Here is a 26,857-nt window from a genome sequence, read left to right as displayed (position 1 = left end):
CCGCTCAACAGCCCCCAGCTCCCTCAGTCCATCCTTATAGTTGAGGTGCTCCAGCCCTCTGCTATGCCCCAGCATGACTCCAGTGATTAGTCTGTTGTTGAACAAGGAGCTCTCAAATGCCTCTTATGTTACCAAATCCTGGAAACTCACGATCAGAAGGCAGCAAAGCTGCAGTTGCACCCTAGTTTTGTCCCACATTTATTAAGTAGCATTACAGTTTGTGCCTGTCAGAGCACTAATTGCCACTCCACTCCCATTGGATATGCTATCCTTTACTTTTCAGCCTGAACTGCAGTGAACCTACAGCAACTGCTAAGGGTTTTCTTTTCATGAGAGGTGCAAGAGGATAATAGACACAGAAGGGTTACAACATACTAATTAATTATTATCCCCAAGGATCTACCATTGTACTTTGATGATCAGTACAAAGTACCTGGATACTTAGTTTTCCTTTATGGATATTCATACCCCTTATCTATCACCAGACATGTACAAAGTTCATTTAAATATTATGAGGCTGCAGAGGGTGCTCCAACACTGCTTAGAGACAGTTACTGTTCAATCCCCACATCTCTTAGCAAATCACTCATAGAAGTAACTAGAAGGGGGGGGAGGGGAGGGGGGGAACCAACCATTGACAGCAGGTTAAGATAGAATAGAATTAACCAGGTTGGAAAAGACCTTCAAGATCATCAAGTCCAACCTATCACCCAACACCACCTAATCAACTAAACCACGGCACCAAGTGCCTCATGCGGTCTCTTTTGAAACACTTCCAGGGACGGTGACTCCACCACCTCCACTGGATCAGACTTGCCCTAATATCCTTGTTGTATCCTGCTGACATGACTTGGAAAAAAATTTCTTTTCCCTCCACCAAAAGGTGTCTCAAGGGGGAAGAAGATCTAAGATGGCAGCATTTCACCATAATGTTACCTATTTCCTGCACCTAAGATATGAAATACCTAATAGCTTCAAATGCATCTAATGGACTGTGGAGCATGGAAAGCAGGCACATCGACCTGGAAACACAGACTGTGATACCACCAGCCACATACTGCTTAAGTAAATGACATCCCCCCCAAAAAAAATCTTTAGGAGTAGCTCCTGAAACCCAGCAAAGCTCTTAGCTCTTTTTGTGATGACATGGTAGCACTATCAAGGGCTCAAGTGCAGAGTGCTGTGAGCTTGTACAGAGTGGATTATTCTTGAGGGACAGAAATCCACTAAATTATAGGACCTCTACTTGTGTACCCCAGATCTTACTTCTGTACTTAGGACTGCAGAAGTTTCATTTGCTAAACTCAAAGTCAGTCAAGTGCAGGTGAAAAAAAAACACCCTGCTTTCAGCTGAAAATCAATTTAAACAGAATTTCTATTTCTCATTCTCCTTACCATCTTTTCCATCTCATTCCAGTAAGCACACAGTGAAAAATGTTACATTATCTGACAATACTGCCATTTAAATATTCATTCTGAGACAGCTGACTAAAATTAAATAGAGGAAAGGCTTTTAAAGGCTTAGAAATTAGTAATTCTTTTAACTGTTGAAATAGTGTAATTAGCTGATCCTGCACTTTACTGGCTCCAGGCATTAGCCAGGTCTAGGTTTGACAATTCATACATTGAACGTGAAACAAACAGATATGGCAAACACACACCAGAGCATTAACCAAATACCTCAGTGCCTTTAACAGTTCTGTTTGGAAAGAACAGCTAGCTCCAAGTGCAAGGCAGTTCAGGAGCACAAAACCTCTGCCCTTTCATAGCTCGCTGTCTTGCCTCACTACTTCTGCAGAGTTCTGCTTCCAGCAAATGCTCTCTCTGCCTCTGACATTGCAAGATACTTGCATTAACATTTTATACAAGGTCTGCACCTTAATGTCACCTAAAAATAACTTTAGATGAGCCTGTTTTGCAGTAAAGAACTGAATCAGAACTCCAGCTCTCAGCACCAAGTGCCTTCACATGAGTTTCAGACTGCTCCCCACATCAGAGGAGTTAACATCTTTCATACAACAGAGTAATAGAAGAGGGGCAATTTGGATTAGGGTTTTATTTTACCTCTATTTATATTATGTAGAACCATGGAATCATCTCAGTTGGACAAGACCTTTAATACCATCCAGTCTAACATTCTCTAACCATGTCCCCTTAGCACCACATCTCTGTGTCTGAATCACCTACAGGGATGAGGATTCATTATTACAGAACAGTTGCCTAATAAGCAGTAAAAGAAGAGAGTCAATACCAATATGCAGAAGCAGACAGCAGCTTCATCTGTGTTATGGAGGAATGATAAAATAGACTCAATCAGAAGAGTTTAGACAGAACACAGAAGTTCAGTCATTACTGATAACAATTTTATCCATCACAGATGCCAGCACTTAAGACACTTCTAATTCCCATTTTATTACAAGGCATTTATCACATCACCAATGTTATTTACACAAACACAACCAAATATAGCATTTGTAAGCAAAGTGTGCCACCTCCGTGACGTGGATTTTCCATGCTGTGCACTTAGAGCTCATGGACAGCTATGGGCTTGGAGGACACATCCCACCCTCCAAGTGGCAGAAGCACGTCAGTAGAATCATAGAATTGTTTTCATTGGAAATTACCTTTAAGATCATCAAGTCCAACCATCAACTTAACACCACCATGGCCATTAAAACATGTCCCAAAGTGCCACGTCCACACATTTCTGGAACACTTCCAGGGACAGCGACTCCACCATCTCCCTGAGCAGCCTGTTCCAATGTCTGATCACTCTTGCGAGAAAGAAACATCTCAATGTCCAACCTAAACCTCCCTGGCAGGATTTCAGGCCATTTCCACTCATTCTATCACCTAATACTAAGGAGTAGAGACTAAACCTCACCTCACTTCAGGGAGCTGTAAAGAGTAGTGAGGTTTCCACTCAGCCTGCTTTTCTCTAGGCTGCACAACCCCAGTTCCCTCGGCTGTTCCTCACCAGACCTGTTCTCCAGACTTTTCACCAGCTTTGTTCCCCTTCTCTGGACACACTTCAGCACCTCAGTGTCTTGTAGTGAGGACCCCAAAACTGAACTCAGGATTTGAGGTGCAGCCTCACCAGTGCCAAGTACAGGGGCACCATCACTTCCCCACTCAGCAGAGCCACAACCCTTTATTCCCCCCACCACACACCAGTGACTTTGCCACAAGGGGGAGATGAGGAAGAACCAACTGGAGGAATGATTAGAGAGGCACTGCCTTAAACATGACTAATTAACAGCTGAAAAATCACCATTACCTATCTTCCATATGTTCTCATTTGTAAGCAGGAGTTGGACAGTCAAACTTAACATATGGCAACAGTAAGTTGCACTCCAATCTTTGAATAGCAAAGCACATACAATCTGCTCCACTGCTTCAGCTGTGAAATGTTATTGCAGTATAACCTAAAAGGGAAAAATCATCTGATATAAAGGAATGGACAGGCAACAGTGGTGAATGAGGGACAGAATAGCCAAGAAACCCCCAAATTAAGCGTCTTTGGGTCGTTTGGCTATAGGCTTCCATTTAAAGGCAGTGAATAACCTCATCTCCCCTTCATGCTTCAATCCCACATTTGAAAGCTAGGAGGAATGACTATTTGTATTTGTAAGATGCACAGATGATACCAAGTTTTGGGCCACACACAACAGGCAGGCACACAGATATATATATAGACAGAGAGAAATAACTATAAAAAGAGCTGGAGCCAACCTCACAGCGTTTCATTGCTTGACCTGACTGATAACAACTGACTCTGGGCTTCAGCAAAAATTGTGCTTAGCTTTCTTCCACTGAAACTAATGCTTCCAGGAGAAAGGTTGTCACCTATGAACTCTTCAAGAGTACCCACAAAATATTATTGAGGACAGTCTTACACCACTTGTCATTTCTCTAAAAGCAGAAATTAATAGCTATCAGATGCACATTTTTCTTCTGAACTAATCCAAAAGCTTATTAAGCACTAGGAACTCAGCTGAATTTAAACAATGGGCTGCCTCTTTGGTTTATGTAGGAAATAAAAGCAACTGGGCACCTTCAAGTCACCTACATTTACTTGGTAAGATCAGAACAGTAGATGAAGGGACACAGTTTAGCACCAGACTGTGTAGAGTTAAAGGATGGTTGGACTCAATGATCTTGGTAGGAAAAGACCTCTATGAGTCCATGATTATGTATGTGTGTATATACAAATGTACCTAGAGATTGATATGCACCTATTAAATCAAGACATTAACAGGACAGTAAAAAAGCATTTTAATTTCTCACACTGAAAAGCATCTCATAGCTGTTTAAAGCTGTACTCCTTTTTGTAGAAGTATCCCCATTCCCTATCTAAATATACTTCAAAATTCACAGGTATGAGTTAAATTAACATTCACTTACTGGGGGTTTTTGTTACCATCTACACACAGCACCATATCATGAGAGTACCAAATAATAACTTTTGAAGTTCAATTAGGAAAGAAGAAATCAACTAAAAGAAACAATGACACAACCTAAGGCTGAGGCTCTCTTAAAGAAACTGACTGCCCAAAGAGGTACTGTGGCTGATGAATTGAGAAAATATACCTTTAAAAATAACTGGCCAAAATAAAAGGCATTTAAAGCATCAAAGAAACACATGCTCTGGAATAAAGATAAATGCCCAATCACAAGCCTTGCTTCCTCACCTCTCCCAGTGAGAGAAGTGGAGGATAAAAAGTCTGTTGCCTTTCTGCTGCAGTACATGCCTTCCCCCTGTCACCACTACTATCAGGTACAGCATTTGTCAAGTATCCTGACTGAAATAGGGAAGTGTAGCAAGTCAACAATTATGTACACCCAAAAAAAAGGTTAAAAAATGATGATGTAATGTCTTTGTTAGGGACACAGGAGAAGCCATCACACTGAGCAAAACTGAGCACAGGAGAGGTATGATACAGCCTAAGCAAACACAACAACAAAAATACAACTTAAACCACAAGCCAGACACACAAAAAGGCCTTTTCCCACCAAAATGATTCCATTATCTTATTTTACAACCAGCCAGTGGAGCTTATGCATACCCTTGCAAGAACACAACAGGTTGCACCCATGGCACCACGTGTCTACAGGATCTGTACCGATGTAACCACACAGCCACTGTGTTCAAGGACGAACATGCATCAATCACCACCATGGGTCACAGGGAAATCTTCCACTTCAGGTCTTACACCTCAGTGAGGACCTGCAAGATTTCTTCAAATGCTAAGTCATGGGTTCAAGCTGAGATTTGTTTGATGGCCCTTTACAGTTTCTCCTACTTCTTACCTCAGATTGGCCCTTCCTTATCCTGCAAGGGCTTCCCTCTGTCTTCCACCATAAAATGACATCATTTCGGTTGCATCAAGGTGTTTTGGTAAGGCTGTGGACTAGATCCAGCTCTATAAAATAATCCCTTCAAAAACCCTATTAAATAGTATCTTCAACAGGCACTCTACACTACTCTTGAAAAATCAAGCAAAAGCAGAGAGTGCTTTGAGAGGATTTGGAGGGGCTTACAGGAAAAACAATGATGTGGTCTTAATAGATGGGCAAAGCACACAAACCCCAGCAACTGGACTAAGACAGCAACGTGAAAAGTCTGCCAGGAGATCAGTGTTTCCACAAGAATTGGAGGAAGATGCCCTGAGAGCCCATACCACTCCTAAGAGAGATTCCTAGATGACCCTTCCAACCTAAGCCATTCTCTATGAAAGCATCTAGACAAACATGCAAGACTCCTTTTCGTGCTCAGCTCTTTCTATGGCACGAAACAACCTGGATAAACTGGGGTTTTGAACATCTGATGAACTTCAGACTGTGAGGAAATACAGTAGAAGGGCTTAGAAAGGAAGGTGAGAATTAGAAGAATGCAAAGCAGAAATGCAGAATGCCCTGAGTATCTGGTTAGTTCATCTTCAACCACTTATAATTCCCAGAGATCAAAGTGCCAGTCAATGGCAGGAATTAACACATTCCAGCATAAACATCACCTCAATTTTAATTAACCTGTGCCCCATTTGAAAATAAAGAGCAGGTGAGTAGGAAAATAATCCTCCCTTTTTCCTCCTTTGAACTACTTATCCTTAGATTTTTAAGCCAAGCAGTTTCTCACACTCTGCCTTCACCTGTCTCCCCTTCAGCACTGCTCCCCTTATCCATTCTCAATGGTTCCCCAATATGAATAAAGGCCATGAGAGGGAAAAGAAAAAAAGGAACTATGGCTTACAAGGACAGAGCCAAGTTGAGGCAGTTCCTACATGGCACTCTCAGAGGTCAGCTGTCCTTGCTGTAGATCATAAAAGTCTTAGAACTGTTGAGGTAGCAAGAGACCTTTGAAACCACCAAGTCCAACCACTCACCTTGAGCTCGATTCCACCACTGCTGCTAAGCCACTGCCACTAAACCATGTCCCTCAGCACCACATCCACACATCTTTTAAACACCTCCAGGGATGGCAACCCCACCCACCCCCCTAGGCAGGCTGGTCCAGTGCCTGAGAACCCTTTCTCTGAAGACGGTTTTTCTAATGTCCAGCCTGAACCTCCCCTGCCACAACTTGAGGCCATTTCCCCTTGTCCTGTTTCTTGTTGCATGCAAAAAAAGACCAAGCCCCACCTGGCTCCAACCTCCTTTGAAGGAGCTTTAGAAAGGGATAAGGGCTCCCCACAGCCTCCTCTTCTGAAGGCCTCTGAAGATTATTCCACACTTCAACAGCCTCACTGCATTTCCTTTCACAACTGTTCTTGCCCATCAGCCTTTTTGGATATCACATTCCTAAACATCAGAAGTAGTAGCACTATAGGGAGGAGAGGGTGGTCCACCTAGAGGACTCAGCTTCAGCAACACTATCAGTGGGATCAGGGAGATCAGAAAGAATTGCCAGGCTAGAGGCCTGAAGAAGTAAAACAATGAAGTCCCTGACTACTGCAGAGACAACCAGGAATATCCTACAGCCTGCAGGGTGGAACAGAAATACAGACAGGATGCAATAAGCCTGACCCACATCAAAATAAATAAGAACAAGATCTTCCAGTTCAAGCAGCAGGGTTTACTGAGACAGGAAGGCAGCATCTTTAAGCTGTTCAAACATTCCACCTCCCCCAAAACCCAACTTTTAGCCTAACTCTAGACTTCTATAAACTACATTACAACTTCTGCCCCTCACCTGTTCTCCAGCTGCAGGCAGCTCACACTATCTCAAAGGAAAACATGTTCTACTAACTGAGTAGGTCAAGTGCTTTCCTTTAGCTGACTTCTGCTATCCTTCAGTTTATAGGATTCAACAGCCTCAGCTTGCATGAACACAGCAGTTCACCTCCTGAACGCAAGCAGGGGGCATGTGGCTATTACACCAACAACCCTCAGCTTGTCATTTAAAACACAATAAAGAGCTGGAATATTTCAAGGTGAAATCAAAGCTCCAGCTGGGAACAGGTAGGACAGCCTCCAGTTCAGCAGCATCTTCCAATGAAATGATCAAGCTGGAGAAACTTGCTCTTGCAACACACGCTGTAAAGGTTGGTCAGCCTTCACATGTGAGCCAAATAAACACACTCAGCCTGCAATTAATTTATTTATAACATCTTTTTTTTTTTTTTTAAGAAATAGCTATACTGAATTAATGTAAATGGATATTGCCAGCACAACAACAAGATGATCACTGCTATTACAGCAGTGAAACGAAGCACATTAAAAGAACATTTCCAGTGTTTATTTTTCAGTTAGTTCAGGAAGAAAAATATTCTTCTGTGGTCCTGTGCAGAGGGTATGTGGGTCAGGTTTTTTTGGTCTGCCACTCTTCTAAAATAACCTAGGAAGAGTGAATTGTCACCTTCAAAAAGTCATTTCCCCCCCTAAATTCTGTTAAGTACCACCACATGGTGGGAGGAAAGGAACAGAACCTAAGCATTCAGCTACAACTGCCAAGAGAATGAGCAGATATAGTCGGCAGGACAAGGGACACAATAGGTCACACCAATGGCTCCTTGAAAAAGTTTCTGAAGAAAACAATTATCTCACTGGAATGAAACAGCTTTCAGTTCTGAGAAGCCAGCAGTCATCGTGGAGACCAGAAGTATAAATGAATTGAAAAATAATTAGACATTGAAAGGAAAGCTGCTCACAAGCTATTAAATGATACGGGCACAATCTGCAGCTCAGCAAAGCCCTGTGCTGCAGACTGCCCCAAGTTTAAAAAACAAAGCCCAGGGGAAATATCAGTTTCTATTCAGCTCATCTTTTTTCCCTAGGCATCTGTTACAGGACACAGACAGAGATAACCACCAGACATCACACCAGGCCAAGATGGACCTTTGATCTGATATGCCATGACTCTGCTCACAGGAATCCACATCAAAAATCATTTTGGAAGGGGTATGCATTTCGCTTGCATCATCCTAATTAAGAACAGCCAAGCAATTCTCTTAACAGGCAGCTGCAATAGTCACCTACTTCCCTTTTTCATACACAGATAACATCAAGGCTGAGAAACTATATGACTGCAGGTAATTATCTTCAGTCAGCTGCAAAGCCAGAATAAAGCACCTAAGAATTATTAGTTTCCACACTTGTGTTCAAACCACTAGATGGTGCTTCTGAAAATCGAGCAATTCAGTATGCAGAACTCCACACCTGAATAATGTATGATCATTTATAAGCTGCCTTCCTCAGGACTTTCATCAATAACACTGATTAATGTGGTTCAATAGCTGCAGCCTCTGATCAGGTAGCAGCAACAAGAATAATTAAGCAGAAAATGGAGATCTAAGAGTTGATCATGAAAACAGCAAAAGTTTTGCTAAACCTAGTAACTGATGTTTCCCCCCCAAAACCCCTCCTCACTCTCCTGCTTTTTAAAGTCATTAGATGCTAACACAAATATGGCATTCAATAGTAAGTTGTGTTCACAAACTGCTGTACTCAAAGGTTTTGATTTCTGTATGTCACCATGAGAAATGCAGCTTTATGTTACAAGTAGTGTTTGCCTCTTCTGTCACTCTTCCAGTCATTTTTCCCCAACACTGTGCTCACTCTAGTCCTCTTCTGTAAAGAACAAACCCTTTGTTTCCAAGATTTAGGCATCTTAGAGGATCCTAACTGCTTTCCACTTAGCACTTCACAAGATCACTTTTTCATTTGCTCCCCCCAAACTAGTCTCAATAGTTGCTTAACTGCTCCAGTAGCTCAATCCTTTTCCATTTCTGAACATTTTCACCCATCTGAACACTGCCTAAAAATAATTCTCCTTCTCCCTGCCTTTCATTCTACTGACCCTACTTCTAAAAAAGCTCTTTTTCTATTTACAACCATTTTCTCCCTTACAAAATCCCTACAGACACATTTCTTCTCTTCCTCAAAAATAAATTACATTTTGGCTATTTCCTATTGTGTTTCTCCTCCTTTATTTTTAATCATCTCTGCCACAAAGCAACCTTGACAGCACTGTCACCAAAGATTACCTTGATACCACCCTAACATAGGGTCATTTAGGAAAATGTAATCCTCACTGAATGTACCTGTTGTGTAAATTAAGCATCGTTAACTGTGTAAATAACGAATTGTATCTGTGGGCATGAGACAGAAGTTGTTATGAAGAGCAAACTCCTTTACAGTGACTCTCTGGTCTGTCAACAGTACCAGACAGCCTAGAGAGCATGAGCAAAGAAGTTTGGCTAAAGGGGGGGAAGAGGATGGACACACACACACACACACCCCCCAGTGAGCATAGATACAGGAGATTTACATCGTTAAAAAATTCCATGGACTAATATGAATATGCTAATCACGGAAAAAAAAGCTGATTATGTATGAGCCATAAGCAGATATTCTCTGAATTTTACTGGCTTTGGGATACTTAGATGGAGCAACCCCCTGTGTGTCCAGAACTGAAATAAAGAGATGCTTGCATCCTACCACCTCACTGGTCTTAGGGAGGTGGTTGTGCTGGGTTTGGTAACAACTTCTCATGTTCAACACTCCCATAGGACCCTTTTTTTTGTTTTTAAACTTTTTAATACAATCCTCCTTATGCAAAGCAATGCAGAATCTCCCACACATCATTGGATTTTTCTCCTTTTTTTTTTGGCCACTGGTTCTCACCTTTTTACTTTAGTTGGTTGCTCTTGATCCCCTAGAAATGCTCTTCCTCTTACCTGCATGAGATCTTCTTCCAAGATGCTGACTTACTATCTCTTGTTTTAAGCCTTTTTTAACTTTCATAACTATCTCTGGCTTACTTCTATGAAATATAGCTTAGTAAAAAGACCCCTGAACAAGTTAGAGAAAGGCACTATGCACAAATCCAGAAGCAAGCCTTCTACAAGTACCTGCCATCCTACTTAGCCGTAGATGTTACTCGTTCTCAGAGAGCACCACTGCAGAAACACCACAGCTGGCAGCAAGAACCTTGTTCTCAGAGAGCACCACTGCAGAAACACCATAGCTGGCAGCGAGCACCTCTTGTCTAGATTATGCAGCCGCTAATCCAGCTGCACAAAGGCATGATCAAGTTTAAAAGAGCAACCACTGAAGAGACAGAACAAACACCCAAGAGATAGCATCTCAGTTCTCAGCATCTCCAAGCACTCCATGGGGGAGAAGACGCCCACTCCCCTCAGAAACATGTGAAAGAGGTCTGCTGAGCACCTACTTGTCCTTAAGTGTTCACTCCTAGCTACAAACTGGGGCCATTTCCCTATACGTGCCTTCACACCTCCACGGGAAACACACAGCCTTTTATTTAAGGCAGACACTAAGGGCACAGCAGGACCTTGGTCAGTCTTGGAGGAGAGGGGTGTTAAAAACAGTCATACAAAACCCTCGGGCTTCTGCAAGCCTTGTGATGAGCATCATTTAACTGGGACAAAGCATTCACAAGGCAGTACCTTCACTACCAATGACTAAATTTTGTGTGAAGGATAGGAAGATGAGAAATTCCTGAAGATTTACTGCAAGAAGTTTGCATTCTTTTACTGTACAAAAGAAAGCAGGAGGAAAAAATAAAAGGGGGGGGGGGAGGGGGGGGTGGAGGACAGGTTGGTGAATGCACAACTGAAATAACAGAAAAAGAAGGTAAGATTTCATGGGGAAAAAAACCACCTCCTTGGCTTTTGTTTCCCAGGTAAATATTTATTCAGCTTCCTGGCTGTAAACACAGAATAAGCAAGGCTTTTTAAAAACAGATATATGAACCATAAACATACACTAAAGATGTTTCAGACTGTTCAGCTGAAGTGATTCGATACATCTTGAAGTTGTGGTTAGAGACAGACTATTTTGTTTCCCTGTCAAGCACTAAACAGTTCTTGCAAAATATCAATAAACTTGAGCTCAATTCAGAAGCAATGCCCTGCTGAGCCGGTTACCCAGGCTTCTGTCAAGCTGGTCTCCAGATTTAAGCAGCAACAGTCACAAAAATCGTTCAGAATATTTTAGGCATCAAATGCACCTCAAAACTGCAAAACCAGTCCAGTTCTGTTGTTTCTGCTGGCTCCTCAGGTCTGGGAACAGGTTCTGACCTGACACCTGTGGAATGCTCCAGCAGCAGGACGTACACGATAAGAAATTCCCTGAAGTGAGAGGAAATAGTTCTATGGTATCTGTGCATATAGAATAGTATTTTGATTCTTAAGGGCTCATCCTTTGTCTCAGAAAGGTGGCAGTGCCTGGGAAGCCTGTAATGTGCTGAGGAGATCAAACAGTAACTACTGTTCCACCACTGGGCTGCAATTCAAGAACACTACTGCTCCAAATAATTCCTCTAATTTTTCTCCTGCTTCAAAAGCAAACACCAACAGCCCTGCAGAAGCTTCACACACTGAACCTGCAGCCCCCAAAAGGAAAACATAGACAGCGTTTTAAGAATGAAAGAACAATCGATGGTGCACAAGAGGCTGCAAACAAAATCTCCTCTCTGCTCAGTCTCTTAACACGTCCGTTCAAAGTCTGCCTCCTACCAGCTAATACAGATCACGTCACTGCTTGTTGATTTCACCCTCTGGTTACCTCTACCATCAGCATTTGATCCGGGTTGCTCCAACCTGGTCTATCGACATACCTGAGGGGTAGGGCTGGACAGGAAGAGCAGTGACTGCACCAGGATCTAGGGAAGTGCTGTTCTCCTGACACACGACATTAGTCAAGCCTTTCCACTTCCTACACCCACATTTTCTCTCCCATACTTAGTCTGTTCACACAGAGATGCAGCAATAACCAAGTAAATACCTCTGTTGAGATGCAGCTCCTGCATCCTGCAGTAGCTTGCTGATTATCCTGATATTGCTTAACAAGGCAAAATTAGAAAACTATCCTGCTCCATTTCCTCATCTCCCCCATTTATGAAGGTTAGGCTGAAATAATTTAGAAGCATAGAATGGTAGGGGTTGAAAGGGTCCTCTGAAGATCATCGTCCTTTTACATACTTTGGACTTGGGTTTTACTAGGAAGAATTATGAAACAGTTCCCCTAGGATGAAGCTGAACTATATATTCAGGTATCTGAACGGGCTGTACTTGGCTGCACTTTGATTTCATCACCCCCTGCCTTCAATAGCGTCTTTGAATGGCAATCAAAGGCCAGATGCCCACTACCATGAAAACCTAGTACCCTGCAGAAGTCCTATTATATGATAACAGGAGCTGGAATACTTCAGAAGCAGCATGTCCCATCATTGACAGCAGCAAAATCTAACTGATAAAATGTGCCTGGCATCCACAGCACTTAACAAAGGATTAAAACTAGGCAATGTAAGTCACTGAGGGTGACAGCCCCCACCAGAGCAAATATTCAAACAAGCCATCTTCAAAACACATATTTTAAATGATTTCTAAATAGGCTGTGTAACCCACTAACCTTACAGGAAGGAATCCCAAGTATTCCTCGATGAAACAGGAAAGCAAGTACTATCCCCAGGAAAGTTACAGTCTCTAAGTGAGAGATCCTCCATCTTACCTTCCACCCAAAAATTGCTATTCAAAGTTCAGTGTAATTAATTGTATCATCCATACCAATTCAACAGACTCATCCAAAAAATGCTTGTTTCTGAAGGAACTCACACCATTACAGTTTGACAGCAGCCTATCTGGAATAGGAGTCCAAAAAAGCTGCAGAAAGCTACTGAAACTGACAAAAACTACTTACAAATCCTAAGTGCACAACAGAAAGGTGCTGGTTTGAAAGTGACAGCAACAGATGGTACCGATTTATCAGGCCAAGAGTCAACAGGCTTCGGAAGTTCCTCTGCCACAGAAAAGTCCCCCAGAAATAAGGTCTGAGAGACCTTGGAAGCTGAACTTGAGAGCTTACAACAAAGGGAGAGGATGTTCATAAGTACCTTTCATCACGAAAAGACTAAATCTCCATCAGAACACAAATTAATGTGAAACCTCATTAGTTTCAATAAAAAATAGCAACAAAAGCTGTGCCTACAATTATTTCTTTTGCATTTAAGAGGATCAGTGTTCCTTGTTTATTACATTTCTCCATAGAATCACAAAATGCATCGGGTTGGAAGGGACCCTCAAGGGCCATCTTGTCCAACTCCCCTTATTTTGTTCCCTGGTGAAAAAGATGACTGAAAATTACCTGTAATTTGTTACTGGATTTTCACTCACTTAATCTCTAAATTATTTTCAATCATTAGCAGCAATATCAGACAACTCTGTGTTCTCCAAAGGTACTCACTAAGGTTATGGCTCCCTGCAAAATCCAAACAGTACAATCCAAATCCCAACCCCAAAATTTTCAGCACAAAGCTAAAATTTTGCAGCATCACCTCAACCCTTTTCTTTAAACCCTCAGCTGCAATTCAGGCTTACAAAAGTGAGGCTTAATGCTATTACTGCTATTAAAACATATGGCAAAAAATGGGCGGTAGTGAGAGACAAGGAAAAATTAAATCCAAACTTTATGAAGTAACTATACTGGCTACTATAACACCTAGGCACAAAAAAAAGAAGAGGATTCTCTAGGTGTTCCAAACCAGCAACGTCCTTCAAATAGGATCTGAACATCACACACGAGACAAGATCACTCTCCAGACAGTTGTTATTTAACTCGTGCCAGAAGATAATTTCATTACAAAGCAAGCTATGATTCTTGGATCCCTTCCAGGAGTTTCAGAGCGAGAAGAAAAGGGCAGGAACCACGCACCGACAGAGCGCCATTCCACACCTTTTTAAGTTGGGAAGTTGCAGGCAAGCACCGTGAGAACAGAACGGGAGCGCCCGAGCCGCTTTCCCGCGGGCTCAGGCTCCGTGCAAGCACGGACAGCGGCGCCCGGAGCACGGCCGAGGACGGCTCACCTCGGCAAGGGTGGCAGAGCCGCCTCCCCACTGCCGTGCCCGCCGCCGGCAGCGCCGCAGCCCCTCTGAGGCTCTTTGGTGCCGGTGTACCCCCAGGAGCTCCACCGGAGCCGCGGAGAACCCGCCGTGCCTCCCGGCCGTGGTCCCGTCAGGTCCAACCGGCAGCACAGCACAGGCTCTGCTTTGTCATCTCTCCGCCCGCAGCGAGCGAGCCGCTCCGCGCACACCGGGACGAGCCGTCCCCCCGCTCCGAGCTCCTCACAGACCACCGCTGCCGCCTCCCGCTGGTGAGGCTAGCACGGACCGCATCCCGCGGGACACCTCTGAAGCCGAACAGACCCTGACCCCGCTCCGCGACGTCCTCACGGCATCTCCGCGGCGGCGGTTCCCGACTGGGAGCACCGGCACGAACAGACCCGCGTGTGCGCGCCCGGCTCCGCGTTCCCCGCTGCGCCTCAACTTCCCACCCGCGGGGGTGAGGGTGACCCTGGGGCGGGGGACGAAGCCGAGCTGACGTGACACCGGGCAGCGGCGACCACCCGGCGACTGTTCACAACTTACCTTGGGTTTGTAGAGCCACTTTCTGAACCTATTCATCATCACCGCGGCCGCTGCCACGGCACCGCCGCCGCCGCGCGTTGCCACGGGGCTGCCGACTCCCCGCCCGCGCCGCTCCGGGGACCGGGGCGAGCCCTGCCCCTCGCCGGGAGGCTCCACCAGATCGCCGCAGCCTCCTCCTGCTCCTCCTCCTCGTCCTTAGTTGTCGTCTCGGGCTGCCAGTGCTCCCCGCTGCTCCCGAGGGCAGAGACCGCAGCCACTGCGGAGGCGCGGGCGCCGCTGCCCTCAGCCCAGGAACCGGCCGCCGGCAGCCAGGGCTCCGCGCCGCGCTGATAGCCCCCAAAACATTGCGCGGCCGGCAGCGGCGCTGTCACGGCGCATGCGCAGGGGCAGCCCCACGCGTGCCCTCCCCACGAGCTCCCGCGACCAATAGAGTGGTGGCTGGGGGCGGGCCCACGGCGGGGCGGCCCCGCCCCCTCGGTCGCTCATTTGCGTAACACGGGCAGGGGCGGGGTGAGCACGTGCCCCAGCGCGCCATGCCCTGGCAGCCGGAGGGGCGAAGCCCCGATGGGTGCCGGGACTTGTAGTGCTCTGCGGGATCGGGCTAAGAACGAGTTGCACCTCAGGCTCGTCAGCCTCTGCCTGTGGAAATCAGCCCTGCCTGGCTGCCTGGCAACCGCCTTATCAATTTCTATCCGCCCCCAAGCACAGAAACAGGTAGGAGACGGAGCGAATCCCTTGGCAACGGGACCAAACAATCGCCGCCATCTTTTACTCCCGGCCGGGTAGTTCTTTCCTTACGATCGGCCCGTTCCGCGGGACAGTGGCTCCTGTGAGGCAGAACTACAGCTCCCAGCAGCCCCTGCGCCCCTTAGCAACCGCGCCGCGCCGGGCCGCCGGCGGCTGCAGTGGGGTCTCGGCGGCCGAAGAGTCCCCCAAGCCGCTCCCGCCGCGCTGAGAGAAGGGTGCCGGCTCCGGCGGCGACCTGCCTGGGCAGGCAGGGGCAGCCAGGTACGGGTCTAGGCAGCGCCGCGTGTCTGTGGTAACGGAGACAGCGGCGCCCACCCTGGGGCCCGAGGTGCTGCACCCCTGCGGCCTCCGGGGCCTCAGCTGGCAGGGCGGGAGCTGCAGTCGGACAGGACACCTCCGAAAACAGAAATGACAAAGATGCTCGATGTGTGAAACTGTCGGGTGTCCCTACTTTACTTGTTTATTATGTGTTTATAAATACAATTTCAACAAATAACCTGATACAGAAGCCTTTTCAGGTAGCATCTTAGGGATCTTTTGACATAGTTGCAGAATAAGAAACACGGACGTGTGTGTTTTATTTCGTAGGTGTTTGTACTGCGTTCTCACTTCTCTTGCTAGCTGTTCTGAGTAACTGTGACTCTGAAAGCTACTGTTGTGCATTACTGCAGGACATCTTCTTTACAAGCCTATCAACACATGATGCTACAACTGAAGGAGGCATGAAAAATTAATGATTTTCTGTATTTATAGGATTCTCCATGGTGAAGATGGTCAGCCATGGAAAACATATTGCAGTAATAGTCCAGCAGCTTGACAAATTTAACCCTGAAAATCAGAGCGTGGAGATTTTTTTGAATGAAACGGCTAAGACGTTGCAGGTATATCAAATTTCAGTTCATCTTACTGGTTCTACTATGTGTTTATGAAGGTATCTGTTTTCTAACATCTGTTATAACTTTCATAGATTTTTCTTTCTTCATTATAGAGTAAATTCCACATTTCTTATGGTGGTCACCAGACAACAAGGGAGTAAAGAGCAGAGGGGTTGAAAAACTGCTTGGGTAGCAACAGAAAGCAGGAAAGCAACAATCTTCTAAAATGGATCTGATGGGGAAGGCTTCTCTTCCCCTTCTGACTAAGCTGGTTTTTAGTTTCCTACCTAATTTACTCCTTCCAAATAGAAGTTTCTGTCAGTACCACACATTTATGAATGCAGCATCAGCTATTCTTGCTTTGAGAACATAAGTGACCATTTGAACAGTGGAACAGAGGGCAGGTGACAGTAAATCAACTACCTGATTTTAAACTATACTGCAAGTAACCAGCCCAAAATTTGTCAATATGGAGCTATACTGGCTGAAGCAGTTTCCTGACACAGTCTGTCACCTCTTCCTTTCTCTTTGTCCTCAGTGACACCCTGACTTGTGCTGATGCAGCTACTGGGTTGAATCAGCTTTAGAAAATCACTAAGGGAAGACAATCATATTGTTTAGACTGCTATTGTCTGTGCATGCTATGTATTATCAAACTACATTGTTGGAGCCCTGATTCCACGGTGCAGCCTTGTCAGATCAGAACTGGGGGATGGCATCAGCAAAGAGTAAGACACAACAGGCAGAATGAAACCCAGTTGTGAAGTTATCTTGATAGCAAAGGCAGGCAGCTTTCCTTTTGTGGGCTAGAATCTGTTACAGAGTTGCTCAATGGAGTAAGTGGGTTGAAACAATGGACTAGCAGAAGAATCTGTGACAGCATTCCAGAGAGTTGATTTGCCAGACAAAGACTGGATTAGTTAAACCCAGGAATGAGATGTTTAGTACAGCAAAGCAGAAAATTTTGATACACTACCTTGGATTTTTAGCTATAAAACAGTATAGAATGGCTTAGGTTGAAAGGGACCTCAGAGATCATCTATTTCAACCCCTATGCTGTGGGCAGGGACACCTCTCAACTAGAGCTGGTTGCCCAAGGCCTCAGTTCATTTTGAAGAAAGATAAATGACAGTTGAGGAGGATTGCTAACTGGATGAATAGTCAGACAGAAAGAGTAGGGATCAGTGGCACAAAGTCTAGCTGAAGGCAAATAACCATTGGCACAGCCCAGGGATCAGTGCTGGATCCAGTCCTGCTTAACATCATCATTAATGATTTGGATGATGGGGCAGTATGTACCCTCTCATAAAACTGGGAGGAGTAGTTGATATATTAGAAGGTTTTGCTACTATCCAAAGAGACCTCAATAAGGTCGAGAAATGAGCTGACAGGAACCTCTCAAAGCTGATAGAATAGAATAGAATAAACCAGGTTGGAAGAGACTTTCAACATCATCGTGTCCAACACATCAACCAATCCAACCCACCTAAACAACTAACCCATGGCACCAAGCACCCCAGCAAGTCTCCTGAACACTTCCAATGATGGTGACTCCACCACCTCCCTGGGCAGCCCATTCCAATGGGCAATTTGTATCAAACTGATGAGTCCCAGGCATTTTTCTTCCTTCTTCCCCCATCCTTCCTTCCTCCTGTTAGAATCAAGCTTTTGCTGTGATAACAAGAGACAGATTTTCACACAGAAGTTACCATGCAATGTTTGTGCCTTTATGCAAATCACTGAGTGCAATGATTTGCTTCAGCTGGAGCTGCAGGATCGGACCCACCATACTGGCCTTTATAAATCACATCTACTGAACCACCACCCCGAAATTACCGCTTCACTCCTTCATCCCTCTCATGCTGAGAGCAAGACTAAGCTGTTTTGTGAGCTTCCCATTTCACAAGAACACGGTGTCATTTGGCATAACTCTTCCTAGTTCTCATTCATGTTGGTTCAGCTGTGTCTCACACATGCCCACTCAGCTGTGAGCAAAATCCCCAAATGTCAAAAGTCACAGATTTAGTTTTAAATATGAAAATAATGTAATGCAAGATTATTTCAATACATGTGTGTGTGTGTGGGGGGGGGAATCCTACTAAATTATACAAGTCTAATTGGTGCTATTGGTCACTGCCATAAATGCAGGTGAGGATCTTTCTAAGGAAGGGATGCAATCTGGTTTTTCTGCAGTGTCCCACTCTTGTCATTTAATATTAAATACAAGGGGAAATAACATTAACTGTGGTCAGCATTAGCACATGAAGATGTAAATCCTAGCTTGTAATTGCAACATAGATTGTAAACAGCAGAAGCAGAACATCCTGCTACTGATACCTGAAGATGCCAGAGGTTTCCCCCCACTGAATTCCTGGAAGCATTTTTACTGACTTCAGAGTTCTGGTGACTGATTCAAAACCCCACGAAGTCAATAGGAATACATTCATATCTAAAGCATTTTGATTAGACCCTTGGAGAGGACTAGCACTGATCTCTGAAGCACTATAAATTAATCAGACTGCATCTGCAAAATGTGCATATTCTGCCCAGAACTAGACAAGTTCAGTATATACTACTGTTCATTTCTCTCTGGAGGTGAAAGCTATTTTATCTTTTCATCAAATATTATCTTCTTTCTAAAATGTTTGTTTCACTTTAAACTAAATCTTTATCCCTTCCTTTCTTCTCTCCAGGTATAAGAGCTTTTCCTTCTCTCATTACCCACCTCTTTCTAATCTCTCTGGCCCTTAAACAGGTCTCATTGTAACCACCCTCACTACCATCCACCCATGGTGGCAAAGCTTGCTTTTTGCTGGTATTTCTCCATTTAATTCAAGCTATTCCTTGGACCAACACACCTTGGAAGTTGTTTGTTGTATGAATATATGTAAGTATGGAGACGAATAGAATAGAATAGAATAGAATAGAATAGAATAGAATAGAATAGAATAGAATAGAATAGAATAGAATAGAATAGAATAGACCAGGTTGGAAGAGACCTTTGAGATCATCATGTCCAACCTATCATCCAACACTATCTAATCAACTAAACCATGGCACCAAGCACCCCATCCAGTCTCCTCCTAAACACCTCCAATGATGGTGAGTCCACCACCTCCCCAGGCAGCCCATTCCAATGGCAAATCACTCTCTCTATGAAGAATTTCTTCCTAATATCCAGCCTAAACCTCCCCTGGCACAGCTTGAGACTGTGTCCTCTTGTTCTGGTGCTGGTTGCCTGGGAAAAGAGACCAGCCCCCTCCTGGCTACAACCTCCCTTCAAGGAGTTGTAGACAGCAATAAGGTCTCCCTTGAGCCTCCTCTTCTCCAGACTAAACAACCCCAGCTCCTTCAGCCTCTCCTCAAAGAGCTTGTGCTCCAAATCCCTCCCCAGCTTTGTTGCCCTTCCCTGGACACCTTCCAGCAACTCAACATCTTCCCTAAACTGAGGGGCCCAGAACTGGACACAGGACTCAAGGTGTGGCCTAACCAGTGCTGAGTACAGGGGGAGAATGACTTCCGTACTCCTGCTGGCCACACTGTTCCTGATGCAGGCCGGGATGCCATTGGCCCTCTTGGCCCCCTGGGCACACTGCTGGCTCATGTTCAGCCTACTGTCAACCAGTACCCCCAGGTCCCTTTGTACCTGGCTGCTCTCCAGCCACTCTGACCCCAGCCTGTAGCGCTGCATGGGGTTGTTGTGGCCAATGTGTAGAACCCAGCACTTGGATCTATTAAATCTCATGCTGTTGGATTCTGCCCATCTGTCCAGCCTGTCAAGGTCCCTCTGCAGAGCTCTCCTACCCTCTAACAGATCAACATCTGCCCCCACCTTGGTGTTGTCTTAAAACTTACTGATGATGGACTCCATGCCCTCATCCAGATTATCAATAAAGATGTTAAAGAGCACAGGGCCCAGCACTGATCCCTGGGGCACACCAGTGGTGCCTGGCCGCCAGCTGGCTGTGGCACCATTCACCACCACTCTCTGGGCTCGGCCCTCCAGCCAGTTGCTAACCCGGCACAGAGTGCTCCTGTCCAAGCCATGGGCTGATAGCTCAGCCAGGAGTTTGCTATGGGGAACGGTGTCAAAGGCCTTGCTGAAGTCCAGGCAGACTACATCCACAGCCTGCCCCACATCCACCAGGCGGGTCACCTGATCATAGAAGGAGATCAGGTTGGTCAGGCAGGACCTGTCCTTCCTGAAACCATGCTGGCTGGGCCTGATCCCTTGGCCATCCTGTAAGTACTGTGTGATTGCACTCAGGATGACCTGTTCCATAATCTTGCCTGGCACTGAGGTCAGGCTGGCAGGCCTGTAATTCCCTGGCTCATCCAACCGGCCCTTCTTGTGGATGGGCACCACGCTGGCCAGCTTCCAGTCTTCTGGGAGGCACTATTCTTCTCCAGTGATGGTGCAAAAATTGGATGAATCCTGGCTTTTGAGCAGGAGTATTGGGAAAGAATTATGCTTCCTCTGGGTGGCAGCCTGGGGAGATACACTTGGAATGCTCCTGCATGATTTTTTACATGTAGAAATTAGAACTGTTATTTATTTGCTCAGTCTTGAAGCCCTATATAGCATCATACATCAGAAAACTCACAGACTTCCTTCCAGCAGCCTCTGAGAATACCTTTAAACTCAAAATGAATCACATTAGGGAAATAAAGCACTCAAGATGCTAGCAGTTAGCCTACTAGGCAAGGTGAACCTCTCATCTGATGTATTACTGCCGTTCAATTGTTCCCACATCTCAGAGCTGTGGCAGAGATCATATATCAAATGTGGACTACATGTTTTCAGAAGATGCACTTAGCTTTCTTATTTATTTATTTTGCTTCTTGGCTACCCTCCTTAAGTCAAAGGCTCATTACTGTTTGTCATTTTGTCATAGTGTGGCTGTCCTTTCTCAATGCACATAATAACAAACTGTTCTGGGCCTCGGATTTTATTGACGTGTTTAAAGGTGCTTTGTACTAAAATTGTAGTAGCAGATAATACTTGGGTTATTCATGATGACTGGAACTCTGTAAAGTTCAGGAGCATCCAAACTTTTAAAAGGGATTATGAGGTATGATCTGACTGGCATGTGGTGGGCAGCTGATCCTCCTTTTTCTGTTCTCCTGTGGTACTGCCATGAACATTCTGAATGACTGGGAGCACTGCTGGACAAGAGTCTGCAGTGAGAAGAACCTGGCATTCACAGGTTTAGTTTAAATGAGTCATGTTCTCTGCTTTCCAATACCTGAACTGCCTCCCAATACCTGATGGGATCCTACAGGAAGGCTGTGGAGGGACTTCTCGTAAGAGTGTCTAGTGGCAGGAGAAAGGGGAATGGTTTGAAGCTGGGGGATAGCAGGGTTAGACCTGGATCTTTGAAAGTTCTTCAGTACAAGGGTGGTGAGACTCTGGAACAGGCCGCCCAGGGAGATTATGGATGCTTCCTCCCTGAGGTTGTTCAAGGCCAGGTTGGATGAGGCCTTGAGCAGCTGAATCTAGTTAAGAGGCATCCCTGCCTGTGGCAGGAAGGTTGGAGTAGATGATCTTTGAGGTCCTTTCCAACCTGAGCCATTTTATGGTTCTCCTGTATTAGGTTACAGTAGCAGTTGAGTCTTTTCCATAACCCTGCCCAGCTTCTCCCCTCAGTTCAGTCTCCCTAGGCAGCACAGACTTCATCAACAAAGAACAGGTTTCCTACAGGAAAGGCAAGCTCTTAGTGAAACTTTCTTGTACTATTGACCGAGTTAATCATTGCTTATAGCTCAGAGACTTCAAATTTTCTTTGCATTAACTGTTGACATTCACACATCAAGGCCTTTTAACTAAATGTGTATGTCAGCAGATAAACTGAAAGTTTAACATTGGGGAAGGTTACATTTGGCTTAACAAGGGCCATTAATTTGTAGGCCTGCCCATATCTGATAGCACTGGAAGTGCGTCAGCCCTACCAAAGGCTCTGCTGTGCATTATTCATGTTTCCCAACTACTTCACAGTGATTGTACTTCTTTTTGTACACAGCCGACATTTTCTGCCCAGAATACATTAATCAGTATTAATTTTGTATCTCTGTAGACTCTTAATGTGACAGATGAACAATTTGTGCTGGATACCCTAGCTGGGTGCCTACAACATAAATCCTTACTGGATGTGGTAGTCAATGCCTTTTTTGTTCAGGATGGGAAATACTGCCTGGCTTCTGAGCGTAATCTCTACACAGGTAAGTTTTCTTCACAGCCCCAAATGTTTACCATGACACTTTAAACCACATGATTTTACTAGGGTAGGTCTTAATGTTTTATGTCATGGGAAGCATTGCCATTGTGCCCAGTGCACTATGAAGCACAGGAGCGTTCCCAATGGTCTTATGATGTAAAGCCTAAAACCCTGATTTAGTCTGGACTCTGACAGGTGTTAACTGGGATCTTACCTGGGAAATTCTGCAGCTTAGGTAATATGCAGATGGAAAATGGCATCAGTGGCTGCAGAAAGCATCTTGGAAGATTAACCATCACGAAGACAGTTCTTCAGTGATTTCTCTTTATTCTCTTTTATGCAACCTAGTACCTCTGCCATTCAGATATGAAATGGTGTAACACAGCTCTGCCTGCCCAGGAACACAGCACGTCTCACAGTAGGAAGGCAAGATTGCCTCTATCCATACATAGAATTCTTCATTACTGATCATCACAATGACATAAATAGACTTCAGTCTGTCTCCATGGATGAGGTCCATCATTTTCCTTTTGTTAGTTACTTGCTTAGCATCCGTTACTATACAGCTATATCTGATAGCATGAGCTACTTAATCAGAGTAGTTGCTACTCCCAAAGTTAATTCAAGCATTGAGAAATACATTAAAAACTAATTGAAAAAATATTTCTATGCTGTGCATTCAATATGCAGGCACTAAAGTTGATTTATTAAGTCCCCAAATAGGTTAGAATGACAAATCACACTGGCATTGGTTCTCCAAGTTCTGAAGGTTTGTGGGCACATTCCAAAGTCAGTCAATTTAATTCAAAGTGGTTGAAAATTACCCAAAAAAACCCCCACCAAAACCCCCATATTCAATATATCTAAATTTTATGTTTTAAAAGCTACTAATTTTTTATGTCAATTCTGGTTATTCTGTCCTGATCTGGAAAGACAGAAATATAAATCAAACCACAAATGAAAGGGAACCTAAACTTTCAAAGAAGAAATTAATAGTATATGGAGTTTATTCAAAATGGTAATGCTTCATTGTCTCCATTTCTCCAAAGCCATGTTTTTCAGTGTCTGGGGCACATAAATTATACCTTTAAGCTGAGTGTTGCTATAATTGGATTGTCAGGACTGGTCCACTCAAAAGCCTCCATTAATCATAGGCAAAGGGTAGGGCCAGGACAATTTTCCTTTATCAACAAGTGGAGAGTCTGAGGTCATTGGCTTACATTGTTTTAAGCTGCTTGTGATTCCCTTTAGCCAAGCTGTATTGACACTTAAATGATCAAAGCTGCTTATGAAGGCTGTTGCTATGTGTGAGCAGATTTGAATTTAATAAAGCTTCTAGGAGATAGATGTATATTCTGCTAAGGCTGCTTCAATATGTTGCTATGTGAAAGCACAAGACTGAAGCCTATCGATAGCCTGAGCTGGCTGCAGCACATTGGTCAGAACTTACTGATTTTATCACTACTGTTTGGTGGCAGCTAAAATGCTGCAGTGGAAGTGAAGCCTGGTTGATCAAAGTGAATATGGCCAAACAAAAGCTGCTACAGGAGCTCATGAGCTTTACAAGTCTGTGAAAACATCACAGCACTGACTGTGCCTCTTCCTGTATCAAACTGTATCCCTGCCAAGGGTGCAAAATTCAGGGCTGGATTTCCCAGAGAAATTAAAAACTGGGGGCTTCTTCTAATTCAGATATTGAAACATTCACTATCAAAACTCTCTTTAATGTATTTTGCTCACATTAATTTTTCTCAGCATGAGCTTTCTCACACTGACAATTGTCAGTGTCAGCTCTCTGACTATGTGAGAGCATTTTCCAACGACGTAATGCTGTCAGAAACTTTTCAATCATGTCTCTCAGAATCATGGAATCCTAGAATGGTTTGGGTTGGAAGGGACTTTCAAGATCATCTAATTCCAATCCCCTGCCATGGGCAGGGACACCTTCTACCAGACCAGCTTGCTCAAGGTCCCATCCAACCTGCCTTTGAACCCTGCCAGGCTTGGAGCATCCACAGCTTCTCTGGGCAACCTGTTCAGTGCTTCACAGGGAAGAATCCTCACAGGGAAGAATTTTTTCCTCCTGTCTCATCTCAATCCAGCTTCTTCCAGATTGAAGCCATCACCCCTCCTCCTGTCACTCCATGCCTTTGTACAAAGTCCCTCCCAGCTCTCCAGTAGCTCCCTTCACATCCTGGAAGGTTGCTTTAAAGGTCTCTCTGGAGTCTTTTCTTCTCCAGGATGAACAGCCCCAACTCTATCAGCCTGTCCTCACAGCAGACGTGCTTCAGCCCTCTGATCATCTTCATGGCCTCCTCTGGATCCACTCTAACAGTCCCATGCTCAGAATTAGAACTTGTGTTTAGCAGCCATCCAGTCAACTGATTGGAAGAGTGCTTCAGGTTGAAATTCCCCATCTGTTTTAACTTGGCTGTGTGGGTGACTGTACTTGCCCAAGAGAAGAAACACCAGGAAACTTAAGGAAGGATGAAAATAGGCATTTAGGGATTGACAGAGCTGCTTATTGTAGTGGTGACGTTGTCATAATGAAATGGCTGTGGAATCATGGCAAGATCCTCCCTTTGGCCTTACAGGTTTCCAAACACTGCTACAGGAGACCTCCCAGTTTTGCAAGCAGGTATTTGCAAGCATCAAAAGCAATTAAAGCAACAGCCTAAATTCCAGGGCATGCTGAGTATAGGGTGTAGGTTTATTAGAACTTCCTGCTGCATTTGACATGTCTGTGTCTTTTGCTAGTTATTTGTTACCTGGCTACTTTTCAACTTGAGAAGCTTGGCTTTCAGCACTTCAGCAGAATTGTGAAATCTCTGGACACTGTAAAAATGCAAAAGGTAATGACAGTTCAAAACATTTAAAATGAAGTAGTTAATGATTTCCTTGTTGTGTTTAATCAATCAGAATATTTTTCTCAACTTTCAGGATAACTTCAATTGGGAAAATTTAAGTGACAACAAAGTTCTGCCTGCCTTTTCCTCTCTGGAGCCACACACTTGTGCTTTTCTCCACTAGCTGTTTGCTAATTCTTGTGAAATGTTTAGAAATAGAAGAATCTCCTCTTACAAAGTGGGTGATAGTGCTGAGTCTCCTCAAAGCTGTGTTGTAAAAAGGGGCAGAGGGGTAAACTGAGTGGCAAGTTCTGGCAAGTTCTGTTTTCATAGGAAAATGGGCTAAAAATCAGATTCCTGGTGACACAGCATACATAGATTTGATCACCTACATGTTTCAAGGCATGGTCCAAACACAGCATTTGAATAACACATATGGAATTCAAGGCACATTCTAGTGATTAATATTCAAAAGGCTAAGGTTTATCCCTGTAGTGATTACTTGGAATGTTCATCTGGATGCCAGTGTCTCTTTAATGAGAGCAGTTCTGTGTAAGATGTGCAGGAGAGAGGAGGTCCTGTTGGCTGCATAACCTTTCTAGAAACATGCCATTCCCTTTGTTTTGATGGGCTTAGTGTGGAATGGGTTTTATTCATTCCATTCAGACACAAAAAACATAGATTGCATTAACTGTTAGAAATGACAGGGAAGTGGCTGGAAGAATTATCATAATCTGCCAGCCAGACTAATCACTCTGTCTAAAATGCTCCTCTAACCCCTTTTGTGGTAAACATCTTAGGCACCAGCCGCTGGATTGGATGCATCTTGAGCTCATTCAGCTAGCAACACAATTTTCCCACCTCATGCCAGTTATCTCATGTTGATTCCATTCACCTAGCTTTAGATGGTTTAAGAGCCAGTGCCCTGATGTTCTATTGCGGATAATTTCTCCCTTCTTGTCTGGAATAACTCTCTTCTGACAGCAAAGTGCTGCATTATGTAATGGTCTGCACCTGCTACTTTCTTCCTGTAGATGGAACTTTTTTTGCTTAATATCTTATCGGATCCTCATCACCATGGTACCTAGCTTTTCTTCTCCTGCATCAGAAGAGGTTCTTTATCTCCAAAGTGATGCTAGATTACATTAACACACCTGCAGCAGAAGATTTAGAAGCCTTTGGCAGCATTTGGTCCCCTCAGCAACATGAAAAAAACCAAGAGCAGAAGGCAGATCTGCAGCCTTAGCAACAGAAGTTACCAGAAATTTGGGATTCTCCTTCAGGATGCT

At 44.4% G+C, this 26,857-nt stretch overlaps 2 protein-coding genes across 4 annotated transcripts in view; one reads left to right on the top strand and one right to left on the bottom strand.

Annotated features, from left to right (window-relative positions):
• Positions 1 to 15,235, bottom strand: part of ZFYVE28 (zinc finger FYVE-type containing 28) — a 125,327-nt gene extending 110,092 nt beyond the window's left edge. For all 3 annotated transcript variants that reach the window (XM_054172380.1, XM_054172381.1, XM_054172382.1), the window contains exon 1: positions 14,886 to 15,235. In XM_054172380.1, coding sequence (XP_054028355.1) covers positions 14,886 to 14,924 — 39 coding nt within the window. In that variant the 5' untranslated portion in view covers positions 14,925 to 15,235. The remainder of the gene's footprint in view (positions 1 to 14,885) is intronic.
• Positions 15,236 to 16,389: 1,154 nt separating this feature from the next.
• The window catches only part of CFAP99 (cilia and flagella associated protein 99), a 42,125-nt gene continuing 31,657 nt past the window's right edge, over positions 16,390 to 26,857 (top strand). The window contains 3 exon segments of the mRNA XM_054172087.1: positions 16,390 to 16,513; positions 22,582 to 22,726; positions 25,480 to 25,574. Of these exon segments, the coding sequence (XP_054028062.1) occupies positions 16,394 to 16,513; positions 22,582 to 22,726; positions 25,480 to 25,574 (360 nt within the window). The 5' untranslated portion in view covers positions 16,390 to 16,393.

The sequence above is a fragment of the Dryobates pubescens genome, chromosome 23, assembly GCF_014839835.1.
Source record: "Dryobates pubescens isolate bDryPub1 chromosome 23, bDryPub1.pri, whole genome shotgun sequence".
NCBI classification, from domain to species: domain Eukaryota; kingdom Metazoa; phylum Chordata; class Aves; order Piciformes; family Picidae; genus Dryobates; species Dryobates pubescens.
This window is presented reverse-complemented; position numbering and strand designations above follow the sequence as displayed.